Source organism: Phaenicophaeus curvirostris, chromosome 8, assembly GCF_032191515.1.
Source record: "Phaenicophaeus curvirostris isolate KB17595 chromosome 8, BPBGC_Pcur_1.0, whole genome shotgun sequence".
NCBI classification, from domain to species: domain Eukaryota; kingdom Metazoa; phylum Chordata; class Aves; order Cuculiformes; family Cuculidae; genus Phaenicophaeus; species Phaenicophaeus curvirostris.
The window spans coordinates 19,095,482-19,109,865 of NC_091399.1; the positions used below are offsets into that span (position 1 = coordinate 19,095,482).

Sequence of the window (14,384 nt, forward strand, 5' to 3'; positions counted from 1 at the left end):
TTTGAGAGTGGACGATATGAGTTCTGTGTATGTTTAACCAATATTTCCTGACTGCGTAACCAATGTTTCTCAGAATCTGTATTAATATTTATGTTTAACCAGTATAAAACTGTAACCAGCTATTGCAATATGCCTTTTTAGAAGGGTGCTGAACTGTAAAACAAAAATATTATTGCCTTTGCCTTGAAAGCTTTGTCCTTTCTAATATTTTACCAGTGAATGTTTCTCACGCTTAGATGAAACCTCAGCTTAAATAACTCCACTTTTTCATAGAATCATAGAATAACCAGGTTGGAAGAGACCCACTGGATCATCGAGTCCAACCATTCCTATCAATCACTAACCCATGTCCCTCAGCACCTCATCCACCCGTCCCTTAAACCCCTCCAGGGAAGGGGACTCAACCCCCTCCCTGGGCAGCCTCTGCCAGGGACCAATGACCCTTTCTGGGAAAATTTTTTCCTAATGTCCAGCCTGAACCTCCCCTGGTGGAGCTTGAGGCCATTCCCTCTCGTCCTGTCCCCTGTCCCTTGGGAGAAGAGCCCAGCTCCCTCCTCTCCACAACCTCCTTTCAGGTAGTTGGAGAGAGCAATGAGGTCTCCCCTCAGCCTCCTCTTCTCCAGGATAAACACCCCCAGCTCTCTCAGCCGCTCCTCTTGTTCTCCAGCCCCTTTCCCAGCTTCATTGCTCTTCTCTGGACTCGCTCCAGAGCCTCAACATCCTTCTTGTGGCGAGGGGCCCAGAACTGAACACAGGATTCGAGGAGCGGTCTCACCAGGGCCGAGTCCAGAGGGAGAAGAACCTCCCTGGACCTGCTGGCCACGCCGTTTCTGACACAAGCCAAGATGCAGTAAGTCCCTGTACTAACGCTTGTGCAGGCGTCGGGGCGCCCTGCGGTCTGAGGCGCTGTCACCAGGCTCCTCACAGGGCGCTAGTTGCCTCCTCAGCTCCTCACGGGGCTCCCCTCGCTCCCAAGTTCATTAAACCCCCTTCCAGCCGCCGCCATGACAGCCCAGGGCCCGCCCCACGTGACTCCGAGGCGACCCCGCCCCCCCCCGCCGCGGACCGGGCGCTGGATCACGTGATTCCCTCCGCACCACGTGACGCGGCGGCACCACCCGCACCATGGCGGCGGCGGAAGCGGAGGGCGCTGGTCCCGCCCCGCGGCGGGAAGTGAGGCCCGCGGAGCCGCCCCCGCCGCGCCGAGGCGGCAGCTTCGGTCCCGCGCGGCGCCCGGAGGAGCCCGCGGGCGGCCGTGGCCTGTGGCGGTAGCAGCAGCAGCACCGCGAGGCGGGCGCGATGGTGGGGGGCAGCGATGGGCAGGCGCCGCCGCCGCCGCCGCCGGACGCCACCGAGCTGAAGCGCAGGCGGAAGAGCCCGCGGTTGGCGGCGGCGGCGGCGGCGGCGGCAGCGCAGGAAGCGGAGGAAGAGCCTGAGTCCGCAGGGGCGCCGCAGGGTGAGCGGCGCGGGCGGGCGCGCAGTGGGTCTCGTGGTTGGCGGCGCGGGCGGGCGCGCAGTGGATCTTGTGGTTGGCGGCGCGGGCGGGCGGCGCGAAGTGAGGCAGGCGGGCGCTATATAGGGGGGGGGGGGGGGCGCTCCTGGACAGGGAAACTGGGAACGCTGGCCCGGCCCAGTGAGTCCAGAAGGGTCGGGTGGTGCTCCCGGGAGGCCGGTGGGGGTTTGCCCGGCCTCGGCGTCCCCGTTAACCAGTTTCTTGTTGCAGAAGATGAAGTTGACTTCGGGAGGCCGGACCCCTTGGCGCGACCCCCGATCCGAGCGTTCAGAGCCACAGGTGGGTTTGGAGCCCGAGCGGCTGCTGCGTTCGCTGCTTCCAGAGGCTCGGGAACGCACCCACACCGGGAATGGGGCTCCCGGGGGGGTTATAGAATCATAGAACCATAGAATAGCCAGGTTAGAAGAGACCCACCAGATCATCGAGTCCAACCATTCCCATCAATCACTAACCCATGTCCCTCAGCACCTCGTACACCCGTGCCTTAAACCCCTCCAGGGAAGGGGACTCAACCCCCTCCCTGGGCAGCCTCTGACAGTGCCCAATGACCCTTTCTGTGAAGAATTTTTTCCTAATGTCCAGCCTAAACCTCCCCTGGTGGAGCTTGAGGCCATTCCCTCTCGTCCTGTCCCCTGTCACTTGGGAGAAGAGCCCAGCTCCCTCCTCTCCACAACCTCCTTTCAGGGAGTTGGAGAGAGCAATGAGGTCTCCCCTCAGCCTCCAGGCTAAACAATCCCAGCTCTCTCAGCCGCTCTTCATAAGACCTGCTCTCCAGCCCCCTCACCAGGTTAGCTGCCTTGTGGGTCTGGTGTGCCAGCGAGGAAATCCCATTGTGGTTTTTATTCAATATCTGAGAGAGGAGTGCTTCATAGGATAGAAGGGTTAGGATGGAAAAAGCCTCAGAGATCATAGAGCCCGACCGTACCTGTCCATTGCTAAACCATATCCCCAAGGGTTTCATCTACCCATGGTTTAAACTCCTCCAGGGATGGAGACTCAACCACCTCCCTGGGCACCCTCTGCCAGTGCCTGAGAACCTTTACAATGAAGAAATTTTTCCTAGTGTCCGGTTCGAATCTGCCCTGGTGCAACTTGAGGCCATTTCCTCTCATCCTGTCACCTGGGAGAAGAGACCAGCACCCGCCTTGTCACAACCTCCTTTCAGGGAGTTGTAGGCAGTGATAAGGTCTCCCCTCAGCCTCATTTTCTCCAGGCTAAACAACCCTAGGTCCCTCTGCCGCGCCTCCCAAGGCTTGTTTTCCAGCCCCTTCAGCAGCTTTGTTGCCCTCCTCTGGACCTGCTCCAGCTCATTATGTCTTTGTTGTAGTGAAGGGCCCTGCCTTCCAAAAGGATCCATACATGTAAAGCGTGCCCAGGCCCTGAGGTGGCTGGTTGACCTCCTGCATCACTTGAAACAATATTTTGTCACAGCATGGAAGTGGAGAACAAGTGATTTTACAAACAGTGCTTGGATTTTAAAAGGCTGGATTTAAATAATAGAACCATGGAGTGATTTGGGTTGGAAGAGAGCTCAAAGCCCAACCAGTTCCATCCACTCCGCAATGGGCAAGGGCACCTCCCACTGGCTCAGGTTTCTCAAAGCTTCATCCAATCTGGCCTTGAACACCTTCAGGTCAAATTAAGTACTTTGAGCTACAGAAACAGATCACTGTAAGACTGTTCTATACGTTGCTTCCAAGGAGGCTTGTAACTGCCTTTTTTCTGGATCTCCAAGCAGTCATTGGTACTTGCTCTTGGACACAGGGCTGGACAAGCTGTTCTGTTGTCTCTGACACCTTCTTGCTTTAGCTCATGAAAACTATGTCCCTCTCAAAACTCGAGAGAGTTGCTAACTTTGTGTAAGTCAGTCACATGGCTTAGCCTGCCACTCCATGACAAAACTGCAAGCAAATTGTATTTCCTTCCCTTTTAGTCTGTTGGTCTATTTTGAGTTGGACCGTATGCATTATTCTGAAAAGATGTGGCAATTTGTGGCCTGAGACTATTCTCCATTCCCGTCCGTACCTTGCGACAAGGCTGTCACCAAGCTCTTGTTACAGCTGCAGCGTGTGGCCTTAAGGATGTGGCGCTGCCATTGAGGAGGGCTGCCAGTGTCATGCTTCCGAAGCAGAATTTCCAGGAAAAATCTTGTCTTGATGGGGGAAGAGAAAGGTGATGAGCATTTCTGTGGGAAAGTACAAAGATTTACCTGTGGAAAAAAACTGTGGGAAGCTGTTACTCCTGTGTGATGGCTAACAGGGCGCTAAAATGCTTGGTATTTTAAATGTGGCTGGGCTGCTTCAGTAGGTGGAGCTGAGTGGTTTTTATTAATATAGGCATCTCTAAAAATGAAGCCCTCCCCACACCACCCTGAGCTCTTAAAAGGTATTTAAGTGAGTGGTATTTTATTGAGTGGCATTTAATTGTAGTCACAACCGGCATAGAAGTGTGGTGTTAAGAGACCCAAATGCTTTATACAGAGGTGAAGGAGTAATTCCCCCCTCAGTCCTCCCTCCTGTAGCTGTACAGCATTGGCTTTTCCTGCGGTGTTCAGGGGAGTGCAGGGCCAGTGAGGCAGCAGGGCAAGCAGGGTGGGTTTTTATAAGGATGTAATTGTCGTGCTCCCTTGAGAGCGGAATGGAAGCAAAACCACAGCTTGAAAAACTGGTTTCTGGCTTGTGCTTAAAGGTTTTATATATAGATTAGGAAACTTGCTCCTGGAGCTAAAAAGCTTCAAGGACCTACAAACCCTGCCTCAAACCAGGCATCTTCTAGATCAACGAGCTAAAGATATACGCTAGCAATCTCCGCTGAAGGTGTCTTAGAATATGTAAGTAGAGGGTATGACTGTATGAATTAAAAGCAGGTGCTAGGTGGGAGTTTGTGCTGCCTGTAGCTGCTGTGGAACACGGCATCAAGTGTGTTGCAGGCTTATCTCTTGTGAAAAGGATTGAACCCATGAGGATGGATATGTGCTAGACTTAACAAGTTCTGCTATGTTAAACTAGTGGTTTCATATTCGTTTATAAACCTGTAGTTTGTGAACTCGCAGATTTCTAATTGCTTTGATTAAACTGGTGTGCGAGATGGGGATAGTAAGATCATTGCTCTTGGTGGGTGAGTGGGAAGCAGATTTAAGGTGGATTGGAAGACCCTCCCCAGCTGCCTGGAAGGCAGGAATGATCCTTTGGGTAGGAGGCTTACAACCTTGTGAGGAAAGAACAGGCACATCTGGATTGGATTTTATATTTGTATCTATTTCTAGGAAAGTTAAACTTGATAAAGGGGCGCTTGCTTTTCTCTGTAGGGGATGCCAGCCTCCTTGTGTTAATGCCCTTCCTGTTGGTGGTACCCACTGTCACAGAGGTCTGATTCACAAGCTGTCCTCATTACAGAAATGAAGTTGTGTGTATTCAACTCTTCCCTTTTTGCAACAACCTTTAAGAACACTCTGAGAGACATAAAATACTGATTGATGCAAAATAGGGGAGAGGAATTATAGAGTATGGACTACACGAGTAGCCCTTTTTAGACTAATAGATCTTTCTGGTCTTGTGATTACCAGCCTTCTGCTAGTGAGATTTTCCTTGCAAAACTTTAGTGCGTAGTGAAATATTATGGTATGTTTTTGGTGTTCCTGGAGATCAGTTAGTTTGGTGGGTATCTTCATCCTTAGCTTCATGGGAAATACATCACTTAGCAGCTTTTTAAGATTATTTTCAAAATATAGTATCCTACTCGCTCTGTGAAAATACTGTTGTATCTCTGACTTAATATTTCAGCTTAAAGTTCTCTTAGAGTTTTCTCCCTTGTTTGTGGTTTGGGTTTCTTCCCCTCCTTTGCATACTTAAATTATGTTGGCATGCTAGAGCTGCCAGAACGTGCTAGAAAAAGGCTGTTGTCTTTTTTTTTAAAATAAATAAGTAAACACTAGGTGGCAAGCTGTATATTTCCCTTGGCCTGGGGTAAAAGAGCTATAGAAACAAATTAAACCCTGGGAGAGCTCAGTGCTGTTCAAAGAATGAAAGTGTGAATGTTGCAGAGAAAACTTGTTACAGATTGTATTCCTCCCTTTGCTGGTTCCTCTGCTTCTGCCCCTCAGCTTGGTCGCTGTGTCATGGTGTCTGTTCCACAGCTGTGCTACAGCTTTCATTCCATACCTGAGGGCTTTTTTTCCCCCTCCTAGAATCACATTTAGGCTGGTGTGGTTGCACTTTTATCCTTTCGGACCTCTTCTGGTGTTCTGCTTTTGACTGGTTTTCCACCCTGACCTTTGCTCTGTGACTCCTGTCACCGTGCAGAGCTTTAATCTTGCTAGTTAGTAACATTAACTTAGCTGAGTTTCAGCATCTGAATGGCTCTGTAATTTGGCAAACAACCTAGTGGGGGTGGTTTAGATTCCTCCCAGCTACCTGAGGGAATTAAGTTAGGAGCATAGGGGCCTTAGATTACCTTTCAGGTTAATGAGAGGAAGAGACCCAACTAAGGGATAGCTTGGACTATGTAAAAAGAGGACTTAGAGAAGCAAATACGGAGCCTCTTTTCCACTTCCTAACGCTGTACAAGATAGCACAATTACTAAGTTGTGTGCCTAAAGCTGTGGGAAAAATTCTTTACTGTTATGCTTAAGTATTTACTTGTTTACACTGAACCCCTTAAAAGTGCAAGGCATTTCTTGGTTTTTAGCGTTTGGTGCCTTGATGTCTGGGTTTTTTTCAAGTGGTTTTAAGCCAAGGACTCCTGAAAAGAAATAAAAATAAAGTGTGTGGTGATGTATATTTGTAGTGAACCCAAATTCATCATAAGGTTTTCAAATCTCAATTGCTTTTGGTTAGTTTTTAAGAAAGTAACTGTTGGGAGATCACAACTTGAAAATCACTGATTTAGATCGGGTAAGTTCTGAAACTGTGTCTTTGTCCTTCTGTTTTGTAATGTTACAAACACAAATGATACTGCACCTGTACCAATTCTCTTGCTGTTTTGTTTTTGGTTTTTTGCCCCCTGACAGGCAGTTCTTCAATTTCTTCTCTTCAAGAGAGTCCCATAAAGGAAAAAGCAAAGGTTTATGACAGTAACGAACCCGAGAAACCAGTAGGGCGTCAACCAAATGCTTATACCTCGTTAAAAGGTAATTATAAGAGTTTTATCGGTACCTTTTCTAGTGCAGCAGATGACTGCTTAAATGTGCTAAAATAATGTTCTTCTAGTTCTGTGACAAAAGGGGGAGTTGTTGAGTTGAAATCTGAATGGGTGAAGGAGTTCAAACAAAAAAAATTTCTAGGTTTGCTCCTGCCCATGAGTCAAATTAAAACTGGCTGTGGTATGGCAGTCAGCTGCTGGGCTGTAAAACCTTCAAGTTCAAGAAAGTGTGATTTTAGGTAAATTTTTTGAAAAGCAAACCAAAAAAAGAGGAGTAATACCATACCTGCTTCAAAAACTGTTATAAGGATGGATTTTCAGTTGCCTCAGACAAAACAAAACTGTTTGTCTTCTAAAAAGATGAGTTACTTGTGACTTAAGTAGGGAGAAGCTGGCTATTCCAAGCTATTTCAAAGTGAAGGAGCACTTTTTCTGTTCATTGCTCAGATTTTTCTGTGTGTTACTGATGGGGAAATACAGTGAGGAAGAAAATATGGGATACTTTTTAGCCCAGCAGAAGGTAACGATGTTAGTACAGGTGGTTTAAATATATCTGAATAGATCTGCTGTGGAGGGAGGAGGGGGGTAGGAGAGCTGGTAGCTGGTAGTGAGGTAGCAGCTTGCATTCACTCAGTCAGTAATGGTCCAAATCACACAGTGTTTATGGGAAAGCACAAAAAGTGAGTGCAGGCTGACAAAATACAGACATCAGCCAGATAGCTGAGATGTACACCAGAACACGTCTGTGTCAGCCTGCTGTTCCCCAGGCATTCTGCTCTGGCAGCTAAGAACATGCCCATGTTTGCTGGATTCCTCTCGATCCGATAGCAATGTTGTCGAGGTGGGAGCTTTACGCTATCTTGAGGTTTCCCTCCTGCTGAATAGTTTTGGAGTCGGAAGCGACAAATCTGGTACCCTCCATTAGCAGTCAACGCTGCTGATTTCCCATCCTTTGCGTTTATTGCTATTGCACCATTACTTTTTAAAGAAATAGGAAGGGTGATGTGGTGTCGTACTGGGGCAAGCATGGTGAAAGCCCAAATTCAGACCTTTATCATGTAATAGTCTCTTTCTCCATCTACAGAGGGGCTCGAGATGCTGTCCTATGGCACAGGCTTGGTTCTTCAGTGCAGCATATTCCCTTGAAGATTTCACAGGAAGACCTAGAAGCGTGTACAGCTTGTCTGTCTGATTCTGATCTTTGATGTGATAACCAGGTTCTTTCGTTTGTGCTTTGGTTTCAGAAAGAAAAGCTGACTTCTCTGAGAAAAATAGAGAGCAACACTCAACAACATCACAGAGTAAGTCTAAGTAGATACCTAGTCTTTCCCTGTAATAAATTGAAAAGTATGGAATTTTTATGGGTTTTTCTTTCCTGTGCCCTGGGATACTCTGGGAAGGTGGAAAAGCTCCCAAGAGGCAGATGTAAATGGAAGCTGGAGAAGGCAGCACATCCCAGAGTCGGAGCCCTTCTGTGAGGTTATTCAGCTTGCTGACCACAGAAAATGACCCACTTTTTCTTTTAATTTCCTTTTTTGGCTGGGTTAGGAAATGGATTTGATTTGGGGGACAATCTAAGTGCGGAGCATGTACTAGGGAGGGAACAAAGCTTTCACCTTTTGACGGCAGTCAGAGTTAGGTTGGTTTGTACTCATCACCTTTCCTTCTGGCCTTTCCCTGAGTAATGGTGGTCTGCTAGGATTGAATTGGTTGCCGTGTGCTCCAGCATTTTTCTCTGCTGGCAAACTCCAGTCTGTTCATTAATGACGAAATCCTTCTGTTTCTGGTTTTTGTCTTTAGTTGTTTTTGTAAATTTGTTGTTTCGGGCTTTTTTTCCTCTTGGAAGGGTACTTGAAAGAAGAGGAAAGGAAAAAAAATGTTCTGAGTTTTTAGTAGCTTTCTTTCTATTCCTAGTGTCCCAGTGCCTGTTTCTATTCTGAATAAATATAATAAACTACTTGTAACAAATCAGAATTCGTTCTGGAGAACCTGAGCGGTGTTTGGGGCTTGTTTTTGAAACCCACTGTGCCTTCCAGAAGAGAAGCTTGTTTTGTGGTGGTTGTGCATCTGTAAAACACCTTTGAAAAATGAATTGATGCTGGGAGTTCTCGCTAGTCTGGTTCTTTTTCTTTCCTGTGCTAGAGGTGCAGGAGTGACCGGTTGTGCGTTGTGTGAAGAACTTCGGAAAATCACTTCAAACTCTGAAAGTTCTAAGGTGTCTGCAGAAGTTATGACTTTTGAGATAGGCAAAACAAATAATTTGCTTTGCCTTTGTGCAAATTGTGTCGTAGAAAAGGCAAAGTCCTTAGATAGGATGAGATCCAGTTTTAGCCTGTTTATTGAAATATTTTTTCCTGTAGGGTACAAATCACCACTATCTCATAAATATGAAACCAAGTCTCTGCAAACAGGGCTACATTGTAAAATATTTCAGAATTTAAGTGATTTTGATCTGTTAACTACAAGAAAGCTTCAATAAGCTTAGCCATTTACCAGCTCCGTGTCTGTGCCGTGTCGGGGCCGGGGGTTGAAATTACAGGATAGCGTAGCTCGTTAAGCCACTTAAGCTCCGGCTTAAACCCAAGCTGCTTTTAGCACCTTCCGTGATTGCGTTCATACAGAAATAAGGTTATAGAATTTATGTTAGTGTTCCTGAAATAACTACTGCGTGGTTTGCTTGTTCAGTTTATTCTCAATAGTGCCATTGACAGTATCCTGACTTGACTATGTACTAATAATGAGCTTTGAACCAGTTGCTGTTGTTCCCCAGGAGCCAGAAATTCTCCTGTCTTTTTAATTAACTGGCTAAATGCAGAAAAAATGCTGACCAGTAATTGCACTGCATATATGCATACTGATCTCTTGGGAAAGTTGTTTGTAACACTCTTCTGTGGTTAGTGTCTCTTGTACTTTGCTGTCTGAGCCCATTTATAAATAGACCAAAAGTATATTTTGAAGTTGAAAGCTTGTATTTTGCTTTGAAAGCACAAGTCCTCCCAAGAAACCAACTGCTGATGAAGCAGGCCAAGCTGTAGAGACAGGGGATATGAGATTATGCCTTTAATATACCACTTTGCTCTCGCTCGTTATATCTTGCAATGTGTTGCTTTTCTGATATGTGTGTTAATTGAGCTTCCGTGTTTCATGTCCCTCAAATTCTTGAGCAAAATCAGGGAACTTAATCAGGAGGTGGGAGAGAATAAGAGGTTGTTAAGTCTCTGCCATTTTGTTGTCTTGTGCTCAAAATGCTTCCTTTCTATTTGTGTGACTTTCCAAGAGTTAAAAGCCCTCAAGGGTGATTTGTGATGGGTTGGGGACTTGTGTTTTTTGTGCCAGATTTTCAAGGCAGCTTAAGAAGTGACGTCTTGCAAAGAACATCGGTAAAGAGTTGGTTAACAGCAGAAAGCCCGATCCTAGATACAGCCCAGCCCAGGATGAGGTCCCAGCCTCACCTTTGCTCTGACTTAGCAAGACTTTGTTTGCCTCAACAAGGTGCCTGGCAAGGATGCTTTGTTAACCCTCCTGTGAGCTTCGTAGAATTTTGTATGTAAAAGCATAAATAAGGACATCTTTTTGATGAAAAGAATGCAGTTTGATTTCAACTCCCTGCTAAGCACCCCACTGGAAGATGGGTTATAATTATTGTCTTAGTATTTTTCTAATGTTTCTTTCTTAATCTCTCAACAGGCAGAAGTAGATTTCAAGATCAGCCCAGTGTGGGGAAGCAGTCACAGTCTTTGGCCAAAAGTAAGACTTCTGCTTTCACTTCTATTGCACGTGTGTGTTACGTTTAACCATTTTCATGCCTGTGCAAGTTCTAGATTTCCTGGTAGTGGATGTTAAAATGAGGGTCCTTGCTAAAACAGATGACTTGTTTGCTAAGGCGTGTGTTTTCAGCACTAGGGAAAAGTTCTTGTATAATAGGTAATATTTCCACCTGAATTTAAGGTCTTCCATCTGTGTTTGCAAGATTGGCTGCCAGATTAAAACTGAGGCAGGCCTAGTGGTGTTCTTATTTAACAGTTGATGCCTTACTGTCCTGATAAAAGTTAAGATAAATAGAAGTAGCATAAGGTGTGCTGTTCTTTCCGGTTTTCAGGGAGGTTGGCATATTTTACCACTAATTTTACTGGGAACAGAATCGTGCCTTATACTTGTAGTAGGTCAAAGAAGTGATAATTTAACTGTTCAAATACAAACCCAAATCAAAATATCTGATATTCTGTATGCTTCGCGTGCACTGTTTGCTCTGTGTACTCTTTGTGAAGCTGACTGATCCAAAGACCACAGGAATTTTCTGGTATTGTTGATCACCAGTGTTTGAGATGCACATACAGCTGTAGAAACTGTTTTTATCCTTGTGGCGATAGAGCAGAGAAACAACACAGAAACCGTTCTGGTGGTGCTAGATTTTGCATAGGCCTTTTTCTGCTGAGCCTAAATGTAGAGGGAGAAAAAGCTGGTCTTTATCAGAACCATTTTAAGCTCTTAGGGTTTAATTAAATAGAGTGGAGTATTGATGAACTTTCAGAATAACTCCTTTTTCAGAAGAGTGTCCAATTTTTTAGTCTGGAAATGTGTAAAAATATCCTTTTTTTTAATGTTGTCACTTCACCGAGTTGCAAAAGAAGTTCAAAGGTTTGGGTTTTTTTCTTGTAACTAGAACATCTTCTTTATGCTGTTCAACTACTGTACCAGTAGCTTGAGAGTGGGATGAAGAAATTGACTTCTACTGTTTCCTCTTATTTTCCTCTCATTTGTTGATTTCTTGTTGATTCCTACTAAAACATTTGTTTTCTTTCTGTTTGCTCCTCCTTTCTATAGATGATGGGGAGTCGCAAAGTGGATCTTCCAAGATATGGACTTCGGTAGCGTTTCTGGTCATTATTGTATCGGTTTGTGTCTGGTGGAGGGGTGGAATAACAAGTCTTCTGGATGCAACTTTGTCAAGCAGAGACACTCAAATTCTGCAGGCGTTTCGGGCACGGATGAAGAAGCTAGAAGATACTTACCAAAGTCAGGATGACAGTCTGTGGAAAAAAACCCACAAGTTCCTTGAGAAACATCTTAATGACTCCCATCTGCGTACAGAGCCGGCCATCCTACTGTTCACAGCTGGCCAAGAAGCTGAGAAAGCACTGAGGTGCCTAAGTAACGAGATTGCCGATGCTTTTGCCCTCTCCCAAAATGCTACTACAATCAAAATAAATGGGGCAGACAAAGCCATACTGGATAGTGACATTGTCAAGTTGGAGGTAGACGATGAGCTCAGCTCTGGGTTCACAGCAGGCAAGAAGGTAGCAGTGGTGCATCGATTTGAGTTACTGCCTGCCAGCTCCACCTTAATCTTTTACAAGTACTGTGACCATGAAAATGCAGCATTTAAGGATGTGGCTCTCCTGCTGACAGTCCTCCTGGATGAGGAGTCGCTGAGAAAGAGCCTCACTTCGAAAGAAGTTGAGGAGAAAGTCCGGGATTTCCTCTGGGCAAAGTTTACCAGTTCAGATGTTCCTGGTTCTTATAATAGCATGGACACAGATAAACTGAGTGGACTGTGGAGCCGTATATCTCATCTTGTGTTGCCTGTTTGGCCTGAAAAAGGCCTCCCTGTAGAGGGCTGCACATAAAGTTACTGGAGAGGATTTGGGAAGGGAGGAAGACAGAAAATGTGCATTGCAATGGCTGAACAGGGAAGAACTCTCTGCGGCTGCTGAGCTCGGGCACCATACAGCCTCTTCTGTGCAAAGAAATTCCGCCAGCTGGCAGGTTTTCTGCTAAAGCAACTAGGGCTTCTCCAAATCAACTGCAGAATGTAAGCCAGGAACTTGCTGGTTGTTGGTAAGTTCAATGACTCATTCAGGCTTGGTCCTGCACCTGAAAGTAAGTGTCTCCTAGTGCAGAACCGCTCAAGCTGTCTTGGTGCACTGTTGGCTTTGAGGTCCTGTTCTGGTGGTGTATAAAGCTGGTATCGTGTTTGACAAGGTAGTAGGATGCAAAAACATCACCCCCTTCATCTGCCAGAATTGCTTACTTTTCTTCTAACCTAAGAAAAAGCATAAACTGAAAATGATGATAAAGCAATGTGAGCCTAAGCACAAGATTTTTCTTGTTCTGTTTGATCACAACGCAGTTGTTGGCTGTCTCTGACGACTTCTAGAAATAGCAAAATTGCTTGAAAGATTTCTGATTTGCAGGGAACTGTTCAGCAGGCATTTCTTTCTCAAATGAGCCTGCCCCAAGCAGCTCTGGCTGAGGTATGAAGGATTGCTTGACGTTTGTAGCACTGACGTCAGTTAAATAATCCCTCAGCACCTCTCTGCCTTGCTGCTTCCAGGAATTCTTTGCTCTTTTGTCAAAGTTCTGCAAATCTTAAGATTTGCGGGGAAATGATGTCAGCCGTGTGTGTGTACTAAAGACTTGTTGCATCTTCTTTCCTATCAAAAGTTGAGAAAGACATAGATTATTTCTCTTTTTAATAAGATGATTATTTTTGCATCAAGAGAGTTTATTTATTTGTGGTACTTGGTATCCTAGAAAAATAACCATTCTTCATGTGTCTGTGCATAGCCGGCTGCTTGCTGTATAAGCTTCTAGTGAAGAACAGGTTGGCAATGCATGTTTTTAAAACACAATTTAGTGTTTCATGCAGAGAATTCCTCACACCAGACTAAATACGTGTACTTGTTTCTGTTGCAAGTATTTTGTGTAAACATAAGAGAATTGCAGCACTTCCATGTTATGCCTGTTAGTGTCTGCTCTAGAACTATTGGTCCCTGTGCGTTTCATTTTATGGACTCTGAAGGAATGTGTGAAGACTGCTCTCAAATTAATAGGATGTTTTCCTGTAACAGCTGAGAGATTAGTGGCTCTTGGGCCCATCCTTTATGCACAAGCCCCTTGAGCTGTCTTGTTGCAAAAAGTCCTTAACCAGGAAAATCTCTTGTGGTGCTGGATCTTCTGGCTTCTTAGTGCAAACTAAGGTTTGAGGTGTTACAGGGAACTGACCAAAATCACCTTAGGCATGTAAAAGAACAGAGTTTGAGAGAGACAGAGCTGTGATCACTTAAACAAGAGGTGGATTTATTGTAACCACTCAGCCAGCCACGGAGAGGGCTTTATTTTAATAGGAAGAAATATAAACAGTAAAAAGACATGGAAGTGCTGCTGTTCTGGATGTTTAAGATTAGCTTGGGAAGGAAAAGAAGGCATTTACATTTTGAACATTTCACTGGACAAGTGGTTTTTAACAAAAAAGAACTGTGACTTATTTCCGAGTGTCCCGATAGCCTATCTGTATATTATGTAAACTATTTTAGTAATCATTAAAACTAAATTTACTTGTTTGTTTTATAAGCTGTTTTAAGATTTGCTCATTGGATTTTAAGTGGTCAAACTTCTTTTTTTTACATGTTTAAGATTTGTTCCTTTTACTTTTGACCAAATAAAGATGCCTAAAATACAACCTTTTCTAAACTGTAGAACTTCTAAGAAGCTCGAGTGGGCTGGGTTGGAGATGCATATATTTGGCAATATGGGGGATTTTCTCTAACGGGGCACAACTCAGGAAATTGTAACAGCTCTGAATTGTCTTTTCCTTGGTGTTCATTCCTCAGTTCTGATTTCAGCTGGAACTAATGATAAGGTATGGTTCACTTGTTTCATTAGTCTGATACAAGAGTCAGCAGCTGACAGAAGGGATGACTTCACTCCTGTTCCACTCCTCACTGCGTGT

General features: G+C 45.1%; 1 protein-coding gene across 1 annotated transcript; it reads left to right on the forward strand.

Annotated features, from left to right (window-relative positions):
• Window positions 1-1,114: 1,114 nt before the first annotated feature.
• LOC138723520 (torsin-1A-interacting protein 1-like) lies at window positions 1,115-14,168 on the forward strand. Its single transcript, XM_069862663.1, has 6 exons — window positions 1,115-1,456; window positions 1,724-1,792; window positions 6,522-6,641; window positions 7,897-7,952; window positions 10,336-10,399; window positions 11,477-14,168. The coding sequence occupies exons 1-6, from the start codon at window positions 1,300-1,302 to the stop codon at window positions 12,277-12,279; spliced, it is 1,269 nt and encodes a 422-aa protein (XP_069718764.1). The 5' UTR covers window positions 1,115-1,299; the 3' UTR covers window positions 12,280-14,168.
• Window positions 14,169-14,384: the final 216 nt, after the last annotated feature.

Coding starts and splice junctions, on each gene's coding strand:
- LOC138723520 (XM_069862663.1), top strand. CDS start 1,300: ATGGTGGGGGGCAGCGATGGGCAGGCGCCGCCGCCGCCGCCGCCGGAC. Junction 1,793..6,521: donor CCGAGCGTTCAGAGCCACAG/GTGGGTTTGGAG, acceptor GCCCCCTGACAG/GCAGTTCTTCAATTTCTTCT. Junction 6,642..7,896: donor TGCTTATACCTCGTTAAAAG/GTAATTATAAGA, acceptor CTTTGGTTTCAG/AAAGAAAAGCTGACTTCTCT.